The following is a 20471-nucleotide window of genomic DNA, read 5'->3' as shown; positions in this document are numbered from 1 at the left end:
TTTTTATGGCCGGAATTGGATGGTATTGATTTGGACAACGTTTACTTTCAACAAGACGGCGCTATGTGCCACACAAGCAAAGAAATCATCGATATTTTACGGGAAAAATTTCCGAACCGTGTTATCTCTCGAAGAGTTGATCACAATTGGCCACCGAGATCTTGTGATTTAACACCTTGCGACTTTTTCCTTTGGGGCCACGTGAAAGATAAGGTCTACTCCAACAGTCCAGCATCGATTCAAGACCTCAAAGATGGAATTCGTGAGGCTATCGAGGACATAGGGCAGCCGCTTTGCATTTTGGTTACGGAAAATTTCCTGAAAAGGATATGGTCCTGTAAGCGCTGTCGTTGCGTCCATTTGGCTGATGTTGTGTTCCATTATTAACGGCATACCTTCCTCTTTATAATGAAATAAACATCCGATCATTTATCTCAAAAAATGGCATTTTTCTTTGAATATCAAAATAACACCTCTTATTGGAAATCCCGCTACATACTAATACATGTACATAATTATATAAATTCCATACATATGGACCGCATTGTATAAAAATACGAAACGGGGACTTGATTAATTAATACTTATCTCCAAAAATGTCAAACATTGACAAGATTAGAGCATCGATAATAGTACGAGCCTTGACTTGACCTAACAAACAATTATCGGTAATCGAAGTGGCATTTCATATAATTTTAAGTAAGAAACGTTCTGTAAGCTGAAGGATTTTTTAACTTCATGGCACCAGCTTTTGATTCCCATCAACAAAACACTCTTAACTTCTTATTTTTACTGATATTTTTCCATCATTTGCCAAGCGTTCTTCACCTGCTGCCCTCGGCTTCACAAACCAATTGAGCTTGTTTGAATGTTAGTCCTGTACTGTGTTGACTACAACAACTAAAATTGGTGAAATCTAATTTACAATCTTTTGTGATCCGAATTAAATTCGAAATATTGATTAGGCGCATCTTTGGCGATAAATAACTACCTTTAGTGCTAAATATCTCGAATAATTTTCCATTTTTGAAAATAGTTTTGAACTACAACCGCCGCGACTATGGAATTCCATCTAAACCAATTGAAAACAGATGGTTCAACTTCAAGTATGATTATTCACCGAAATAAACGTCCATTACGAAACTATTAAACTAGTTGTTGTTTTTTGCAGATGTGGCCAAGAAACGAGAGTTATTCCGAGACTGCTCCAGATGCGTTTTCATTGGTTGAAATCGGAGAAGGAGTCGCTACGACTCGAACAAGCCGGTATCACAAAAAACGTACTGGACGACGCGATCGCGGCATTTACCTTGGAAATTATCGCCAAACACGGCGAACCCGCCCCCAGGTTATGTAACAAGGATCCCTTGACAATAAAGGTAATTAATTACCATGAAAGTTATTTGTAAAGAGTAGTATTGCCCAATTGATTGATTAATTACTGCTTTGTAAAAGATGAAATGAATATTGAGATAGTTTATTTACAGATTTTGCAAATAATTATATTTATATAGGGTTCACAGTACATAATAGCATTGTGGATAGCCGTTGAGCACATAAGGTTTCAGATAGACCCATCGTGACTCACTTGACGTCAATAAAGGCCTATGTCCTTTGAGAACCCGATCAAGCGCTTTGGCTTCAACATTCATGTCATTCTTTCTTGCTCAGGTGTTTAAACCGCGCTCGTGTGAGTACAGAGCACTTATAGATGATGTGGCCTGCAGTTTCATCCTACTCTATGCACAAGCGACACTCCGGATCGTCCATGATGCTTATGATGTGGAAATGGCGTCTTAAATGACCGTGTCGTTTAAAAGTCGAATTTCGCGTCTGTTTAGTTGGAGCAGTTGGTGTGAGACGCACAAAGTCTATGTGTTTCTTTTATTGTCTCTTGCCAGGTGTCTCTATCCATCTCTGCCGAGCTCAACATACAAGCAGACCGTTAAGAGACGCAATAGCAAAGCTTTTAGCTACACCAAAGATGATTTCTGGGTGAGATCGCCGATCCCAGTCTTGCGAGTGTTGCCCGAGTGATTGAGCACCCAAATGAGCAGAACTCAACAGATTTTGTACTCCAGCACTGACCTAGAGCACTTTTTGGCCGTTATGGCTTATATGGCAGCTCTGATATCTGAGCATATTAGTGTTTTCCTGTGGCTTCGATTAGGTATCGCGCGTCTGCATTCCTTCACAGCGAATACGTCGGCTTATTTTGGGGTCTCCTCCGCAGAAGCTTGCTCATGCCGAGCCATGTCTCCTGGAGCTGCCTGTGTAATATTTGCAAAATTATTCAGTATCGGGGGTTGGAGTCACCGATCCACTGCTGGATGTATGCCTCCAAATCCTTATTGGTAACAGTCGTAGGCGTCATGTGTCCAGATTTTTGCATGATCATTTGATCCAGCCTGCAGTTCTTTGTGGATGTTCAGCCTGTATGCTTTCCTCGTGGCTTCGAACTATATATCCAGATCCTAGAGGCCCAGTAGAACTTCAAGGGTCCTAGTATATATTTATATAGGATGTTCCGCATAAGAAGAGGCATAGAGTAGATGCGTATTGGCGAGTCCAAAATACCTCTATACCAAGTTGCAATTATAGAGCCCAAAATTTTAAAAAAATCAACTTGCTTTAACTTAAAAATATGAAATTTGGTAAATTGATAAGGGCATTAAACAATGATAAGTAGAAGCGGTCTTCGCAAAATTTCGAAAAAAATTTTGTGCCCCATAAATCCTCAGGGATTCAACTTGGTATAGAGGTAATCTTCCTCCAAATCGTCATATTTTGGGCTCCGTTAAACGCCTCTGAATAGCTATTTGTAGTTTTTTCAATTAACACTCTTCTATTCGTAAAATTTCATATTTTTGCGCGATTCATTCGATTCAAAACAATTATCTCTACACTTATTCATAAAATTTTGATTGTGTAATTATCTTGTTACCAATAGATACCCACAGTTTCCAATTATTTGATAAATTAGCTGAAACTAACCGAACTATACCTGCAGTTTGCAAATTAACCAATGCGGTTTTAGTTCCATACTCGCGTAACGTATGTCTCTTGACAATAACCGTAATTGCATAGTTTATAGACACTAAAGCTATAACAGATACTGTAATTTGTCTCATTAAACATTTTGCACAGGTAAACGTGATTCAATTCTTGCAAAGTGAATACGAAATGGTTTTTTTTTCGCGTGGAAAAATATATATAATCGTTTTTGTAGTGGGATTGTGGTAAAACTAAATACCGAACAATATTCAAATTGATACTTGATTTTTGAATGGATAAACTTAATGTTTTTTTTAATAAAAATTTAAAACGCCGTAATTTGTAACTTAATTCCCACGAAAACTCGGAAATATATTAGAGTTAGTACACTATGTTTGTGCAAATTTCCTCCATTCATTCCTATTTTTGCTACTTTTTAGCTTATTCTCGTTCATTCAACATTCGGGTTATTACTTTACATCACGATTTTCTTGATCCGTCTCTCTTTTCGTTTTTTTCGATTTTCGCTCACGATTTTTTTTAACGGGTCGTTCTTCCTTCATCCTTTGAAATGGCCTCACCATTGTAATTGTATATTTACGTCTTTTCTTATATCTATGTCTTTCAATTTATATTTTTTTACACTCCTTTACTCTTCTTAATTATTTCATCTTTGACGCCTGAATTTTACTGTTTTGTCTTTCTGTCAACACTCAAGATTCAAATTCCAATATTCTAGTTTTTTATTACCAAAAGATTGGTACACTTACGGTTACTTTTCGATTTAATCATCGAAGAGATTGAGACATTTGTCATATCTGTGGACAAGCAAAGAAAATTGCCGCCAAATAATTCAAGTTGAGTACAAAACAGACCTTGAAACTTCTGGAAGACAAAGCAGTAATGGTGAATCTACGGTTTTCTTAACCATTCTGTCAACTCGTTAACATCTGAAACGACAGATTTGCGTCCTTGGCCCCCTTCATCATGTCCGTTATTACGGCCATCTTTAAACTTTCGACACCATCACTCAAGTTTTTCCCATACATACGACTCATTCTCCGATGTATATCTGCAGGCCTTCAGCCTGTACAAAACGAAGCACACTTGGCAGGAGCATCAATAATGACGGACATGTTTACGTGGCTGTAGCACAACGCCGACTGACACCTGAATGTCAACAATGGTGAAGTGTGTAGTACGAGAGCTTCGTAGTCGCCTATAGCGCATGCCAGCTTTTTTCTCCCCGCGTAGCGTCCGCACGGAGTGATCGGAGGTTGAAAAAAAAACGGCTCTCGTATTTATGGATTCAGTGTCTTATTGGCCTAAAATAGTTTATTAATTGTTGCAATTTTGTTATTTATATTTTCATCTTGTATCCCGGTTTCGTATATTATTGTTCCTAGGTGTTGGTACTGTTTAATCCAGTATTTCTGTATCGATTCTTATATTTATCTTGGTCCCTTTTTACCCAATCACCATGTTTTGTTCTTGTTTATGTTCAATCCCCATGTCTGCTTGCTTGCTGCTCTGTTCCACACCTCAATGTTTTCTTGAAAATCTTTTTCGACCTATGCTATTAGTACAAAATCGGATGTAAATGCTCCCCAATGTTATCTCTTTGTAGTTTCGAATATCCCACACATATTATTTACTTCAAACAGTGCATTTATATATGGTAGTGATGGGCTTAAGCTTCCCCCTTGTCTTAATCCCATGTTTCTAGTGAAGCTTTCGAATATTTCTTCTATGTAATTAGTTCTCATTATCTTAATAATTTTTACGTTGACATCTCTTTCGGTCAGTATCTATATCATATTTTCTCTCTAGGTACTCTATCAAAGGCTTTCTCTAAGCCTCTAAGCTTCTTTTCTTATATGGCTTCTTCTGTTATCTTTGAGTATGTCTTCTACTATAAATTTGATTCTTATCTCTAATAATCCGAGTATATTGCCAAATCTACAACGTTGTTGTTAGGATTTTATATCTTCACGACTACGAATATGCCCTCGATTAAACGTTGATACCTCTTGCCGCATTACAGACTTCACTTGCACGCGCCTATAAGCTACCTACAAGCTACGTACAAAAAGGCACCACAAGCAGAAAGTCTGGTTATTAGGTATAGAAAAACATACAGCAATTTCGAGAAAATCGGCTAATAACGAGGATTCTACTTAATCAATGCTATGTCCTACAAAAGATAGAACTATTGAAAGTATCAATTTCCAATGTTGAAATTTCTGGAACCGTTGTCGATATTTATACTGTTTACACAAACACTCACGATTACACTGTCTGACGCACGTTTCGATAACCAAATTATCGTCTTCAGAGGCTGAAGGTAAACTAAAACCTAATCACTTGACTTACCTATTTTAGCCTAAATTTTACCTTCAGCTCCTGAAGACGATAACTTGGTTATCGAAACGCGCGTCAGTTAATGTAATTGTGAGTGTTGGTGTAGTGGTAGTGTAAACAGTGTTTTCAGTAACAACTTCCTGTTGTACACCCTGTACGAAATCAGTAAAATAACCGAAGGTTTAGACGGCTTTTCGAAAGTAAAACCGCAATTTTGTTTGTTTATCTTTTTGTAATATATTTTCTCGTATTACGTTTGAATTCGCTTCCTCAACAAAAGAATACAATAAATGAGAGGTTATTTGATAATTTTATTATCCCATAATTCAAATAAGTGAGGATGACATGCCGTTACCAAAACCACAACATAGTAAAAGTAAAAAAAAACTTGAAATTATTTTACACTCAGATGGCGTAAAAAAATATAATGACTGAAATAGATATTTTTTTGGTACGTTATAGTTGTAAGAATAAGAAAATTGGGTTTGTAGCTACAAAATAAATGAAAAAATCATTTATTCATGTCATCTGCAATGCAGTTTGACGAAACGAGTTGTGCTTTCGGCAATAGATAAGGATGTATCGAACTAAAAATTCTACAGAAGAAATTGACCCTGTATACAGAAATATGCATCGCTATTCGTGATAAACATTATATTATACTTATGAGAAACATGTAACTATTTTTTTAAATAACTTTCAAGTTATACTTCCGTATTTGTGATTATTATTTCAACGTTTTCTATGTCCTAGAATCCATTTATCGTGGTTCCAAATGTCTTCCAGTTTTACCAATAATGATTTTTATTTTGTGGTGCCATTATACACAAAAGGAAAAAAGAACGACTGTGCAAATTACCGAGGAATTACAATTTTGAACGCAGTGTACTGGATGGGCAACTAAAAACGGCCGTCGGCCATGTCTCATGAACATCTTTATAACATAAGCGGCCTCGAGAAACACTTGGAAATTATTTTTTAACATCTACGCAATTGGATGGCACTTAATATACGATTCTTCAACGAATTCTGAGCATTTTTCATTCCACAAATTGGCCACTAATATCTCCAGACCTAACTTGCTCAGATTTTTATTCGTAAGGCCGAATAAAATATCTCGTTCACACTAATAGACCGTCTTTTGTGTATTTCCGCGTTTTAACTTCGGTTCATCACGTGCAATCCACTTGGCTGACTGTCGATTGGACTCACCATCATCGGTGTCTGTATGTTTAAATTCGGATAACACTTTTGAAGCAATTGTTTCGAGTTTTTTATTCATCAAGAACAATTATAAATTAACACATGAAATTGTTTTAAATCTATTGTTTTGAAAATATCAAAAGTAGCTTCACTTAGATGGCTGTCACTTTGTACTGACTAATCGAAATGTCATGAAATTTGACACATAGTCTTTTGAAAGTTGGTACTCCATAAACGTCATATGGATTTGACAATGACAGCGCCATCTGCGTGTCAATCACACGACATAAAATTTTGGGTTTATTGCATTTGAATAGCTATAAACACTGATCAGATTCATCAATTCTTTGTCGTTTTTCGTCAATTGCAAGCTAGCGCGGCATCCACTCTAAAGAGTTTTCGCATGCCCAAATATACGTTCAACACGTTCCTTTGATATCTTTAGGGTTTCAGCTATCTCAATCAACTTCACTGTATCGTTATCTAAAATTATTTCGTGGAGCGTCTAACAAAAGTTGCTTGACTCAAAATGCTATAACTCACAATCTTATAGTATTATAGCTGTCAAATTTATACTCGTGTCTGTTAAAGGTTGAGGCTAACCGAAAATCATTTGGATTTAATACTAATTGCGCCATCTATGTGTCAGCTTACCTAATATAAAATCAGTTGGTGATGTTAGGCAGACCGAGGAGCGGATCCATTTTTTGATTGGTTGAATCTACTTTAGCTTCAGTTAGGTTAAGGTTACTTTAGATTAGGTTATATTAACTGGTCGAAAAATATATGTCGTTTCATCTAATTCATAAATTCAGCTGAATCGAAAATCGACCATAGCTTTTATTGTGTTTTCTCGATAAATGGATTCTGCGACTTCGAAATCGCCAAATTATCCAGCGGATATTTGCAACAATTACTTTCGTGCGTAAACATGAAAAATGTTTTTGTTGTTACAGATGGGCACGTATGTTATCGAACTCTTCCCCAACGCCAAATTCATATTTATGGTACGCGACGGCCGCGCGACGGCTCATTCCATTATCTCTAGAAAAGTGACAATCACCGGCTTCGATTTAAGCAGTTACAGGCAATGCTTGAAGAAATGGAACTCAGCGGTTGAAGCAATGAACAATCAGTGCAAAGAATTGGGACCAAAAAAGTAAGAAAACATTTCGCGAAATTTCTCTTAATTAAAATTACATTTGGAATAACTGAATTATTTCTGTTGCTGAAAATGAACATGAAAATTTTAATTATAAACTGACATTCTTTAACGTGAAAATCTCTATTTCGAACTCTATCCACCAGAGGGTATCACAGCGAGGTGTATAAGCTAACACAACATCGGCATCCCAACTTCTAACAATGGTCGCACAACGTCATTGTAACTACTTATAGATTCTACTGCTTTATAGACCACCAAAAAGCGTTTGACTTCATTCGGCATGACTTACTGTTTGACATCCCAAAGGATGTTGATATTGATAGTAAAGACATCAGGATCGTACAAAAGCTGTATGAAAGATCAAACAGCGGAACTGAGAACTAGCGGCTCTTTAACTACGGAACACCTCCAGATACTTAGGGGAGTCCTTCAGGGATGCATACTCTCACCCATGGTATTTAACATATATGTAGAACGAATTTTTCAGCTGGCATTAACTCTCTTAAATAATATTAGGTATGCCGACGATACTGCCAACAACGTAGGAAACCTACAAGAGGTAGTCAACTCTATCAACGAAATTGGAACCAAATTCGGACGGTCTAATTATCATAAGAAGATAACAACACGGCGAAGCTCAATCACTTGTGAATGGAAATAACATAGAGAGAGTCAATAAATTTAAATACCTTGGATCTATGTTAAATGAAAAATGAAATTGCGAAGAGGAAGTTAAAATTCGGATAGCAATTGTGAAAACAGCTTTTACAAAGTTTAATAAGCTAATTCTCTGAGAAGTCTCCCTAAGCCTTAGATTGAAGGTGATAAAATGTTATATTTGGCCAACCCTTTTGTATGGTATGGAGACGTAGTTCCTGAAACTGAGATCTTTAAAAAGAATAGAAGCAATGGACATGTCGTTGTTGCGCAGACTTCTACGGATCCCATGGACCGAGCACGTGACGAAGGAAGAAGTACTGAGGAGAGCGGGTGTGGAATTGTAATTGAAAAACGAAAAGTATCTTATTTGGGACACATCCTGCGAGGACCGAGATATTCAACTCTCAAGCTCATACTGACGGGAAAGGACCAGGGCGTAAACAACATTTCTGGCTACGGTGTCTCCAGATACTAGATTAGAAGTTTTGAACACCTACACGCTGCAAAGTGTATGGTACTTGAAGAAGAAAATAGATACTACGAACAAGCCATAGAGACAATAGATCATCTACTCGGAGAATGTCCATTTCAGCAAATTGCTTAGATACCTCGAACGAGTAGTGCTAATAGTGGAAAGCGGGAGAAAATGTTCTCCTTTGGAAGGATTTTACGTATTTTGGAGGCCGAACCATTATTTTCCTAGCTATTTCGGCGCGAGATTTTGCCAAACGGTCCATGGAATATATTGAGAAACGAATAGGATTGCATTTAGAGTAGTCATCTTTGATGTAAATATGGACGTAGTTTATTTTGAAAGTGTGTTCCTCGTTGAATTAATTCGAATTGCTATTGGAAGTGACTGACGGATTATTTATCTTTATGTTTATTATTATTATTATTATTTCGTCTATATAAGTTTCAATTTCAAATGTTTCATTAGGATTGTTGTTGTAGATGTCTTACGGTACCGTATGAACAATTAGTTCTACATCCAAGGAAATGGATGCAGACCGTTTTGAAATTTTTGAATGTTCCTTGGAACAATTCAGTTCTGCATCACGAAGATTTCATCAACAAAGGAATAGAATTGAGCAAGTACGTAAATCTTGATTTATTTTTCATCAATTTTGAATTGGAATTTTTATTTTGATTCTAGTATGATTTTCGAGAAAATCTAATTAATTTTTGACTGTTCCATAAAAAAATTAAAACATTAAATTGGGGAAAATTAATGTTTAAACGAACTTTCAGCAGTAAAAATTGATACTACATTGATACTAATATTGTTTTATTGACACTTCAATCAATTTTTCTCTTTTCAAATTCATATTATTTTCAATGGTGTTTAAGTCAGGATATTGAGTTAGTCAAAGCTATTTTTTTAACTATGATTTCAGTCTGTAATAAAAAATCAATTGTTAAATAATAAAACATACTTTCTCGTTCAAACCGATACCGATATCACTCTATGTGAATGCAGTTGAAATTTCTTCTTCCGAAAAGAGCATAATTGATTTACAGATGTTTTATACGACATCAGGTGGCGTCAAAAGTTCTAGAATTTGCGAGGATAATGTTTTCCTTAGTTTCATTGACAATTTCCTTAAGCTAGTAATAACTGTATCAGAGGATACTACTAGAGTACTAACAATATCTGCGTCAACGAATTGCCTTGACGATATGCTTCCAAATCTTTGTTCCTGGATTCTGGGTTCTTATATAGTTGCGCCCAATTCTTCTCTAACAACTTTGATTTTTCTTCTTTTAGTTCTGACTGACTAAAAAAGTTACTTTGGGATGTCCCATGCGAGTGGTTGATGGTGTCTCATTATGTAGATTGGTATTAGACCAAGGATCATTTTTCTCTGAAAATCTTATTTCTATTAGCGATTTGTCACCTGTCATCTTTCGTACAGCTTTCTCATGTCCAAATTTCCAGTTAATATACGATGTACCGCACTTTTTGGAATGTCTACTATGTCCGTTAGCTCGCGCACTTCCAGTCCACGATCATCCACCACTTCTTTGTGGATTTTCCTCAACATTTCTGTAGTCGTCAACTCATTTGGTCGACCAATACGATGCTGGTCTTCGCAGGTCATATGGCCTCGTTTAAACTCTGCTATCCAATATTTCACATTTGATAACGAAAGAGCAGTCTCACCCAGAATAGAATCTAGTTCAGCTTTTATATTGGTTGAGCTGAGGCCTTTCAAATAATACATATAAGTCAACAATGACCAATTTTACGATTTCACTGACATCGTTCTGTATTGATGGCTGCCAAACAAATACTTAACAACGTAGCGTCTTCCAACTTGGAATATATTCTGTACAGATTGTGTAATTTTTGGTCAGACCAGGTACTTCTGGTACCATCTTCGTAGCTCGTCAGCTTCTTCATCTGCAAGTTGAGGTACATCCCCAACATTGAAGATTATCTATAATAAACTATTTAAACACGTTTAGGATATACAGGGTGCTTCCAAATTCATGAGACAAAATTCAGGAGGAGATTGCTCTTATGAAAATAAGATGGGTCTTTCCTATAACAAAATTTCCAAAGCCCACTCCTTTACAAGATAATATCCTTAAAAGGTGGTTACTAAAATTGAAAATTGAAAAATTTCAGTAAAGCTAGAAACTCGAAACTAGAAATTTTGTAATTTTCTTGCTCTCACACGAGTATTTTTTCAATTCTGTTACATTATACGGGGGTGAAGTTAGCAACCCTTACTTTATTTCATATTAAAACTTTTTTTCGAGATGAAGTTTTATAAAACGAGATTTTAATCTAAAATCCTTGATATTTTAATTGCTAATTTTTTTTCCAAAATTAGTGCAGTCATTGAAGCGAAATTAGGGTCTTACCTCCGAATTTTTTTACTGTGAAGCGATTTGAATGAAATTTTGGAATTAGGCTCGACTTACCCTTAACTTCAAAAGTGAAAATTATCTGAGCTCCGCCTATTATTTTTAAGGAGTGTAAACAAGCCTTTAAGGGAAAAATTGAGATTCTATCGTTAGAAAAAGTATATTTACCCAATTACCACATAATAAAATAATTTTCAATCCCTTGAAATGCGATTAGTTTTTGGACCATAACTCCTTCAATTTTGATACTATCACAACTTATAAAAAACCATTTTAAAGGTAATTAAAAGAGCTTCATTACAATATATAGTGAAAAACCTTTTATTATAAAATGGTCAAAGGCTAATCTCTTAACAAAAAGATAAGACATCCCAGAATCTCCCATAGACCTCAGGGGAGAGGAAGGAGTCTATGCGCGAAACTGCGACGCGAAAGAGGATGAGGACCTGTCGAAATGACAGGGGGTGGTGGAATGTCCTTCTTCGCACCCACTCGTGGAATTATCCGGGGGTGGATGCCTAGAGGGACGGGCTCGTCTCAAGGGAATTGTGTGTGTGTGTCACTCATTTTAGGAGCAACAGACTTTTAACAGTACTCATTTCAAAGCTTATTTCGAGCACTACAAAACCCTATTTCATTAGAGTGCATAAAATGTATTTGCTCGCGGCTAGGTGGCATTGAATACATCGATTAAATTTCAGACAAAATAAAAAACGGCTTTGATATCTCGCTTAGTATTGTACTTAGAACACTTTATAAAAAACCGATTTGTTCGACATAAAATTTTCGTTAAAATGCATATTTTCGGAAATATTTGCAAAAAAACCGATTGAAAACGTGAAAAAATTCCGAATTTTCAATTATCAATAACTAGAAAAGTATTGGGCTTTTTGAAAAACTTTATAGAACATTTTTGGTAATTATCTAGTTAGTATGTTATAGAGAAAATTATGCTGAAAAATTTGACATAGTTTTTCAACTTTGAAGTTCCAGAAAAAGAAAAATAATTTATACATCATAGTTTATCTTCTTATGTCTTCATTACCTAATGATGACATCATCTATCATAAAATTTGCAGAGAATTTAGTCTAGTTTGTTTACATACGACTATCGTTAGTAAATCTATCAAAATTTGTTTTTTTTTATTCGTGTTTGACCATGAAAAAAAAAAAACTCTATGATTTTTTGTATATTGCTGTTTATTTATTGATATTCTATCAATATCTTTAGTTGAAATTAGTGGTTAGGTTAGTTTAGGTTAAGTTAAGTTAGGTTAAGTTAGTTTAGGTTAGGTTAATTTAGCTTAGGTTAGGTTAGGCTAGGCATGCGAAGTTAAACTATGATGTATAAATTATTTTTCTTTTTCTGGAACTTCAAAGTTGAAAAACTATGCGAAAGGATGATTTCCGTGCCCTACATATAAACATCAAATTTTTCAGCATAATTTTCTCTATAACATACTAAAATTCTAACGAAATCGGAGGGGTGTAACCTAATTTAGATAATACCACATTTTTTTTCTTAAAATTAGGCCTTCTATCGATATCCGAGGTTATTTTGAAATGACTGCACTAAACCAGAAGAGAGAAAAAAAATAAAAAATCTAATACGATTCATAAAACGTTTATTCTCAAAACTAAGTATCAACTTAATTCGGTTCTGTTTTAATAATCGTTTGAGCAGTAGATTCGATATAAAAAGTAATAATACTTCTAATGGGAAAATGAGAAAACTGCTTGAAATTTCGTTAGGAAAACTATAAATCATCTAATTTTTCATTATACGTACATACAAGTTTCCGCTTGTTTCAATATAGTCCCCTACGGGTTAAGCATAATACAGGTCTACCTATTAATTACGTCAGTGATTTATACCTGCCGACGAAATATTATAAGGTAACAGGTGTAAAATGGTCTTAAATGTCTGAAAGTGATACAGAGGTCAATGTGATCGATAAACGTAATGCTCGGTGTAATCATTCAATTACACTCAATTGAATACCTTCCTTATTTTTAAAATTTGTAATTTCATGATACTCATTATCCTCGAATAGGACTTCAAACGTGTTAGATAGATACTTCACAATTTTTTCCTTCGACGTGGTAATTTATATTTATAACATCAGTTACCATCTTAATGTGTTTAATTTCTATCAGAACGTGATTAATGTGGTTTTTTATTGTGTCTTTATATTGTGATAACTAGATTCCTTTGTGGATTTTCAATGAGCTGCTTGCTACTCTTCTTTTGTACGACTTTTTCACTCCAATTACACATTTAACAACAGATTCTGGTATTTATTCCAGTTCTTCATTAAACTTTGTTGGGTATCTTATTCTTTATCCTTTGAAGAAGCACGTTTATTAATCATTTTCCTGTATTTTACTTTAATTCTTAGGCGGTCCCTAGACCCTACAATAACATTGTACAATATATTTTATTGTACAATAAGATGGAAGGCGCTTAGAATACAAACGATCAATTAAATTACACGATAAATGAACTCCTGCGCAAGAATAGTGTTGATCCCGCGTGCACTGTGCGAAAAACAGGATTTAGCTGCTGCTTTAGTTGTGTCGCTTGTGTCTAAACGTAAACGTGGGTTGATCGAAAAATTGGTACAAGAAAATACAACAAAGTAGGTTGGTGTATGTCGTCTGTACTAGATCCTGATTTCATCGACTGGAGATGTTTCTTAAGCTCTTTCCGGTAGTTAGTTTTCAAAAAATTTAATTTTCTCTTTACATCATCTTTGCTTGCCCGTGGAAACATCTTAATATATAAAAATTCAGTGTCCGTGTGTATGTTCCGAATAAACTCAAAAACGAGTCAACATGTATTCATGAAATTTGGCATCAATATGTAATTTGATCCAACTTAAATGATAGGATAGTTATTATTTAAATAATTGGTCTCAGTAATTGATAATTAATAATAAACTGATCATCAACGTTGATTGTTGTTATTAATAGTAGTTTCCATAAGTACGGAACAAATGGCACCTTAAGCGAATTTCTAATACAGAGAACTGTAAAATTTTGTCCTTTCCACCTCACACTATAATGTCTTATTTTGCCTATACCTCTTAACGTCGCTTCTTTCAAATAATTCTTAATTTTGTATTCGTTCGTGCACGAGAACAGCGTGATAATCGTCGACAAGAAAATGCATGAGAACCAGCGTGGCAAGTCAACAACACATAGATTGATATAGAGAAGAAAATCGAGAAAATCATCGAACTAACTGCGCAGTAACACGTGGATCATTCATTCGTCTTGCATTTAATTATGAACCAGACATCAATTATTCGGCTGATTCCAAAGTTACTATTGGTGCGATGAACAAAATATGCAATTATTGTCAGGCGTTAAAATTTCTCATTGAAACGCCCAGCATATATTGCGCTTCAGAAAAAGTTCTATTGTCATCACTGCCTACTTCACCTAAACCTTTGAAATCTCTTCTTTCTGACATTTCAAATGAATCAAAATTATTTTTGCGTAAGACACGAAAATTTAATTCTTCCTTCCAAATGACGTCGTTTGGAGCATCCAAAGTTTGTGATTTGTCATCTGATGGTCGTAATTTTGAAACAACGTTCAAAATTCATGGCCAGGTATATCATAAAATTGGATCATTGATGTCAATGCTAAATGAAGATACAAAATTTCTTCAGATCTATTTTATGGGCAATTGTGAAGAACGTGTAACAACTCGATGCCAGTATAATTTCATTGAACAACCAGAAAAGAGAGCAATTGTATTGTCATTAGAATTATTTCAAATCAAATCGTATTTAGTAAATTCTATTTAGTATTTAGTAGTCTAAATTGTATTTAGACCACAATGTTTCCTAAGCATCATTTTTTTTATCACGGTCATGATATTCCTTACTCTTGACATTCCACAAAGATGATAATTCTCTGTATATTTGATACATTCGACGATAACCTCTCTTTTCTTAACTTTTGCATTTTCTTTTTCCGCCATTCCAAACACAGACAAAAAAATATTGCTCAATACTGACTTTACACAATACAATGGAAAAATATGGTGCAATAAAAATTAAACTCACGCATACTTTTGTTCAATCATTGTGTAATCTAAACGGTCAATTATAGGTTCGTTCTAACCCATCAAAAAACCGTCCTTGGTCCAACCGACTTAGGTATAGTTTCGATACTTGGTTGATTGCAAGTACTGTCACAAGAACCGTGCATGACTGGAGATTGCGCAGAAAATATCTATAAACGCTTCCGATAACCGTTCCACGAACTGTCCAGACTAGCAGGTTCGAACTAACCTAATAATAATAAAATTGATTGTCTAAGGTCCGCCCTAGACTTTTATGGTCACATAACATAGATCAGTTCACTTCAGGTTTCATCAGGTAACTTTATTAGTCAAACTTTGTATGCCTTAATTCGAAGACGAGAACTAATTACTGGGTTTTGTATGTTATTGGATCAACCTGCTAATCTATACCGTTTTTGGAAGCGTTTTAATTCCTACTCGCTTATAACATGTAACATCAGAAGGACCATCCCAAAAACGGTGCCTAAAGACCTGGACACACTCCGATCCGACTCCGTTCCGATTTTGTTCCAAAGAACGGATCGGTTCGGGATCAGAGCTCAAGCTTCCGGGTTTTTTCCGATTTGCAGCTCGATACTATCGAATCAATTATAAGATTCTGCAACTGAGAAGCGATGCGATGGACTCTGCTCCATCGAAAAGAACCATTTGTTATTGGTTTGCTGCATTTAAACGCGGTATGATGGTGAATGATGATATAATGATGATGATGGTGACAGTTCTGGTCGTCCAATCGAGGTGATTACTCCAGAAAACATCAAAAAAGTCCACAAATCGGTTATATCTAATCGTAAATTGAAATTGCGTGCGATACCTGAGGCCGTAGAGATATCAGAAGACAGTGTGTTTACAATTGAAAGAGTGGGAGCCGCGGTTACTCACAGTCGATCAAATACAACAACGTGTTGATGATTCGGAGCAGTGTGTGGTCATGTTTACACGTAATAAATCATGTTTTTTGCGTCGATAAGTGACAATGGATCCCTTACTTCACTCCGGAATCAAAGCGATCTTCATCCGAGTTGACTGCAGCCGGTCAAATATATCCGAAACGTCCAAAGGCACAACAGTCAGCTGGGTAGGTTATAGTTTCAATATTTTGGGATGCGCATGTAATATTGTTTAACTACTATCTCCAAAAGGAACAATCAAGGAAAAACGGCCTCATGTCGAAGCAAAAACCACTGTTTCTTCCTCATCCAACGTATAGTCCAGATCTGGCCCCCAGTGACTATATGCTTTTCATGAATCTAAAAATGTGCTCGCCGGTAAGGAATTCAGCTCAAATAAAGAAGCAATTGCTGAAACTGAAGCATGCTTTGAGCTTTGAGCTACTTGTTATTTAATTTGTGTGGCAACCGTTCCAACAATACATCATTACAGTATGGATAAAATTAATGGAAATTTTTTAACATCACCCGTCACTTTAGTTAGATCTTGTACTAAATGTATGAAATTAATTATTAGTAGTACTAGAAATAACTAAAACCAAAATTATAAAGTTTTTATCAAAATTACTTTTCTGAAGCTATACCAGAAATTTTAGAGAGACAAATATGTTCGAGAATATAATCCGTCTCTGATGAATAAAGACCATAATTTATGCCCCGAAACTATTAGTCCTTCGGCTGTCGTTCTAAGGGTTATTTATTTATCTCGACCCGATTGAAAATTTATAGATTTTAAGCAGTGAAAATGGAGAAAAATTGAAATGACCCGGAACTACTTCTGAATTTATAACTCAACTCGAAAAGAACTTTTTAAATTTGTTTTATTCGAAACTTAGTTAAAAGCAAAACAATGTTTGCCACTTCATCCATTCATGGTAATTTATCGAGTAAGGTATCACGTATACGTGAGTAACAAGGGAAAGGAACACCGTTTGAACCAAGGTGACTCTGTCTAGGTAAAGTTGATTTAGTAGAAGTTGATTTTTTACAAAGTAATGGTCTATTAACTTAACTTTATTCATTTGTGAAAGAATGTATTAGTTTCGAAATACCGTTTACTTCAATAATGTCATATCGTCGCTTAAGTCCTAACACCAAGTAAGTCCAAAAAATGCTTTTTTGTATTTGTAATAGAAAATCGAAAGTTGCACCTCTATAAAACTAAAAATTTTTGAGAAAAAAATATATATTGCTACTATGAAAAAATGAAACTTAACTATATAATCCTTAGACCAGAGGTATCAAACTCGAATCTTGCAGAGGGCCATACCTTCACAATCACTACTTCGCAGTACAATTAAAATCCTTCTCCAACCGTATCGCTTCGATTACTCGACTCAACTGTCTCACGTCTCGTCGACGCACTCGTTTTATATTTCCGCTTGCTTTTAAGAGATGGCGATAATGTCTTTCTCTCTCGTTTGTCTAGGCACGCACTGCCCTTGAAATTACTTATAAACATCCGTAGACTTGAAAGTACGATTAGAGGAATCGAATGAGGTCTAAAAGCTCTAAAAAACCTCATTCTTTCTGTGACACATTGCGATCGCAGGCCTTATTGATACGGCCCATGGGTCGGAAGCGGCCCGCGGGCCTTATCTTCGACATGACTGCTTTAGACCGTTTGACGTCCGTCATTATATAAGGCTAGTTACCTAATCGCGGCCACCACTAAACGAAGCTGGAGAACGGTTCGCGATTGCATAAAAAAGTGGATTGTGAAGGAGATTCCTCGATTATTTGGACAGGCATTTTAATGGAAGCAAAAATCGAGTTTCTTTTTATTGAAACTGGCGGTGGAGCGTGGGAATTAACTGCGAACAGTTACATAGACGTAAAGACTTGGAATATAGATAATGTGTGGAGCTAACCTTCCACGACAAAAGAAGACCTCACGGAATCTTCCACAGAACTAAGGAGAAGATGAAAGACACCGCGGAATGACAGGAGGTGTTTATAATCCGACTTTGTGTGAATTCCTAAAGTATCATTACGATTTTGTATCTCCAGCATCGAAATAGTTAAAGAATTCGAAAATTTGATATCAAAACATGAAAATAAACTCTGAATATTTTTAAAAGAAATGGGAGCCGTAAAAACAACTCGTTATATACATCAAAGGAATGGAATTCAGTGAAATTATGGGAGAAAATAAAAAAAAAAACATTATTTTAAGAATATATTGTTTAAGCGTGTATGTTTTCGTAAACATATTGGTCTCGGGAAAATGAACACCTGTCTCAATATTCCAGAAAAATTAACGGTTGGACGGAAATGTTTTATCTCATATTTTTTTTCTTTGGTCTTATTTAAAGTAAAATATAATTCAATTTTGCTAAGTGTTAATGACCTTAGTGGTCGAAAACATAAAAAAATGTGTATCGATATAACTTAATTAAAAACCATTGATTATTTGAACCACAATAAAAATTTTTGTTTAACGTCGTTTCTCTTCTATTAGACACATTATCATATTCATTAATAGGTAGTTGACAAAGATTTGTTAAAAATTATTGTACGCAACTATCATCGCTAATTAATCCGAGAAAAGGAGAAAATCGATGGGGGTCATATCTAGAAAATACGGTGGATGTTAAAGCAATTCGAAGCCCAATTTATGCAATTTTGCTGTAGTGTATTGTCCTGATGATACGGCTCTTTCTCTTTCTCTAAAGAGAGTCATTTTTCTGCGATTTCATCCTTCAATGCTTCAATAATATTACGTAATGATCGCCATCAATACTTTCTCCCTTTTCAATATAGTCGATGAATATTTTACCATGCACATCCCAATATACTGATGCCATAACATAGTCGACTTTTGTGCCTTTCCATGCTTTCTAATCGGTTCATCACGTACATTCCACTCAGCTGATTATCAATTTGACTTTGGTGTGAAATGATTATCAATCATTATCAAATATCCATGCAAAATTTCGGGTTTATTGCATTCGAACTGCTCAGAAAAATAAATTTGTTGTTTTTATTGATGGATTATGAGGTCTCGAAGCACCCACTTTAAACATAACTTTCGCGTAACGAAATATTCATTCAAGATATATCCAAACGTTTCGTTGATATCTCTAGGATCTCAACTACCTCAATCAAGATTATCCGCAATTGTTTTGTGATCTTTCTTGATGTTTTTGTCTGTGACAGCTTCTTTGGGTCCACTGCTTGCTTCTTCTTTGGTGCTTATTTGGCCTCGTTCAAACTTGCAAACCACTTTTTAACGGTTAATTTTTTGAGGGCAAATCCGAACAACGTTTATCAAGTCTTGACTTCAATAGTATTTTTTCACAACATAGCGATCTCTCCTCATAGGAAGCATGTAGCGAGCTCAGTTTTTTTTGCAGTTAATTCCTGTATAGCTGTTTATGTGCCAAAACGAAAGAAATTTTGGGCATTATTAGGAAAGAATGAATTAAATTAACCAAAATATGATTGACATAAATCGACATCACAAGACATCCATCAACATCAAATGACAATAGACGTCAATTGGCTTCAATGGACGTCAATTCATGTCATTTTTCATTCGATAAACCATTTATGATGGGAATTGGCAAGAAATAATGACGACAAAATTATTAAATAAATGAAATTATTCATCATAAAAACTTCGTTTTATCAATTAAGCTACAGTAGTAACTTCAATGCTATAACCCACTAACTGAAAATCGTATGGATTTAATCTAGTATCGCCATCTACCATAAAATTTTGAGGAAACCGAATATAGTAAACACCGTGCTTCTCAAATTGCTACGATTTTCGTCATTCAAAAACGTATTTCCTTGTTTTTTAATCAGTACTTATTATTTACTGTTGTAATAATTTAAAATTGTTAATAAAAAAAATTGTTTTCCACCTCAACAGTAATAAAAAACAGGTACACAGAAAGTACGAACAGGGTCCAGCTAGGAGTTCACCAGCACAGGTAGCTGACCCAAATTTAACACAGAGTTTAAATGTTTCCATATATGTTTATTTCTTAAGCAATATTTTAAAAACTATTTTAAAAACTCATAAAACAATACAACAAAACAAAGTAGGTATACGTAAAAGAGAATCAGCAAACAATAAAAAGTAATGTAGACCATTAATGAGAAAAACTTAAAAGAACCGAGTGAAAGATAATGAGAACTACAACAGGTCCAAACATAGCAC

The 20471-nt window shown here is 35.2% G+C and overlaps 1 protein-coding gene across 1 annotated transcript in view; it reads left to right on the top strand.

Annotated features, from left to right (window-relative positions):
• Positions 1–20471, top strand: part of LOC130901462 (protein-tyrosine sulfotransferase) — a 98730-nt gene that overhangs the window by 71491 nt on the left and 6768 nt on the right. Inside the window, exons 3-5 of the mRNA XM_057812879.1 lie at positions 1172–1379; positions 7515–7717; positions 9338–9478. Coding sequence (XP_057668862.1) covers positions 1172–1379; positions 7515–7717; positions 9338–9478 — 552 coding nt within the window. The remainder of the gene's footprint in view (positions 1–1171; positions 1380–7514; positions 7718–9337; positions 9479–20471) is intronic.

The sequence above is a fragment of the Diorhabda carinulata genome, chromosome X, assembly GCF_026250575.1.
Source record: "Diorhabda carinulata isolate Delta chromosome X, icDioCari1.1, whole genome shotgun sequence".
Taxonomy (NCBI): Eukaryota; Metazoa; Arthropoda; class Insecta; order Coleoptera; family Chrysomelidae; genus Diorhabda; species Diorhabda carinulata.
This window is presented reverse-complemented; position numbering and strand designations above follow the sequence as displayed.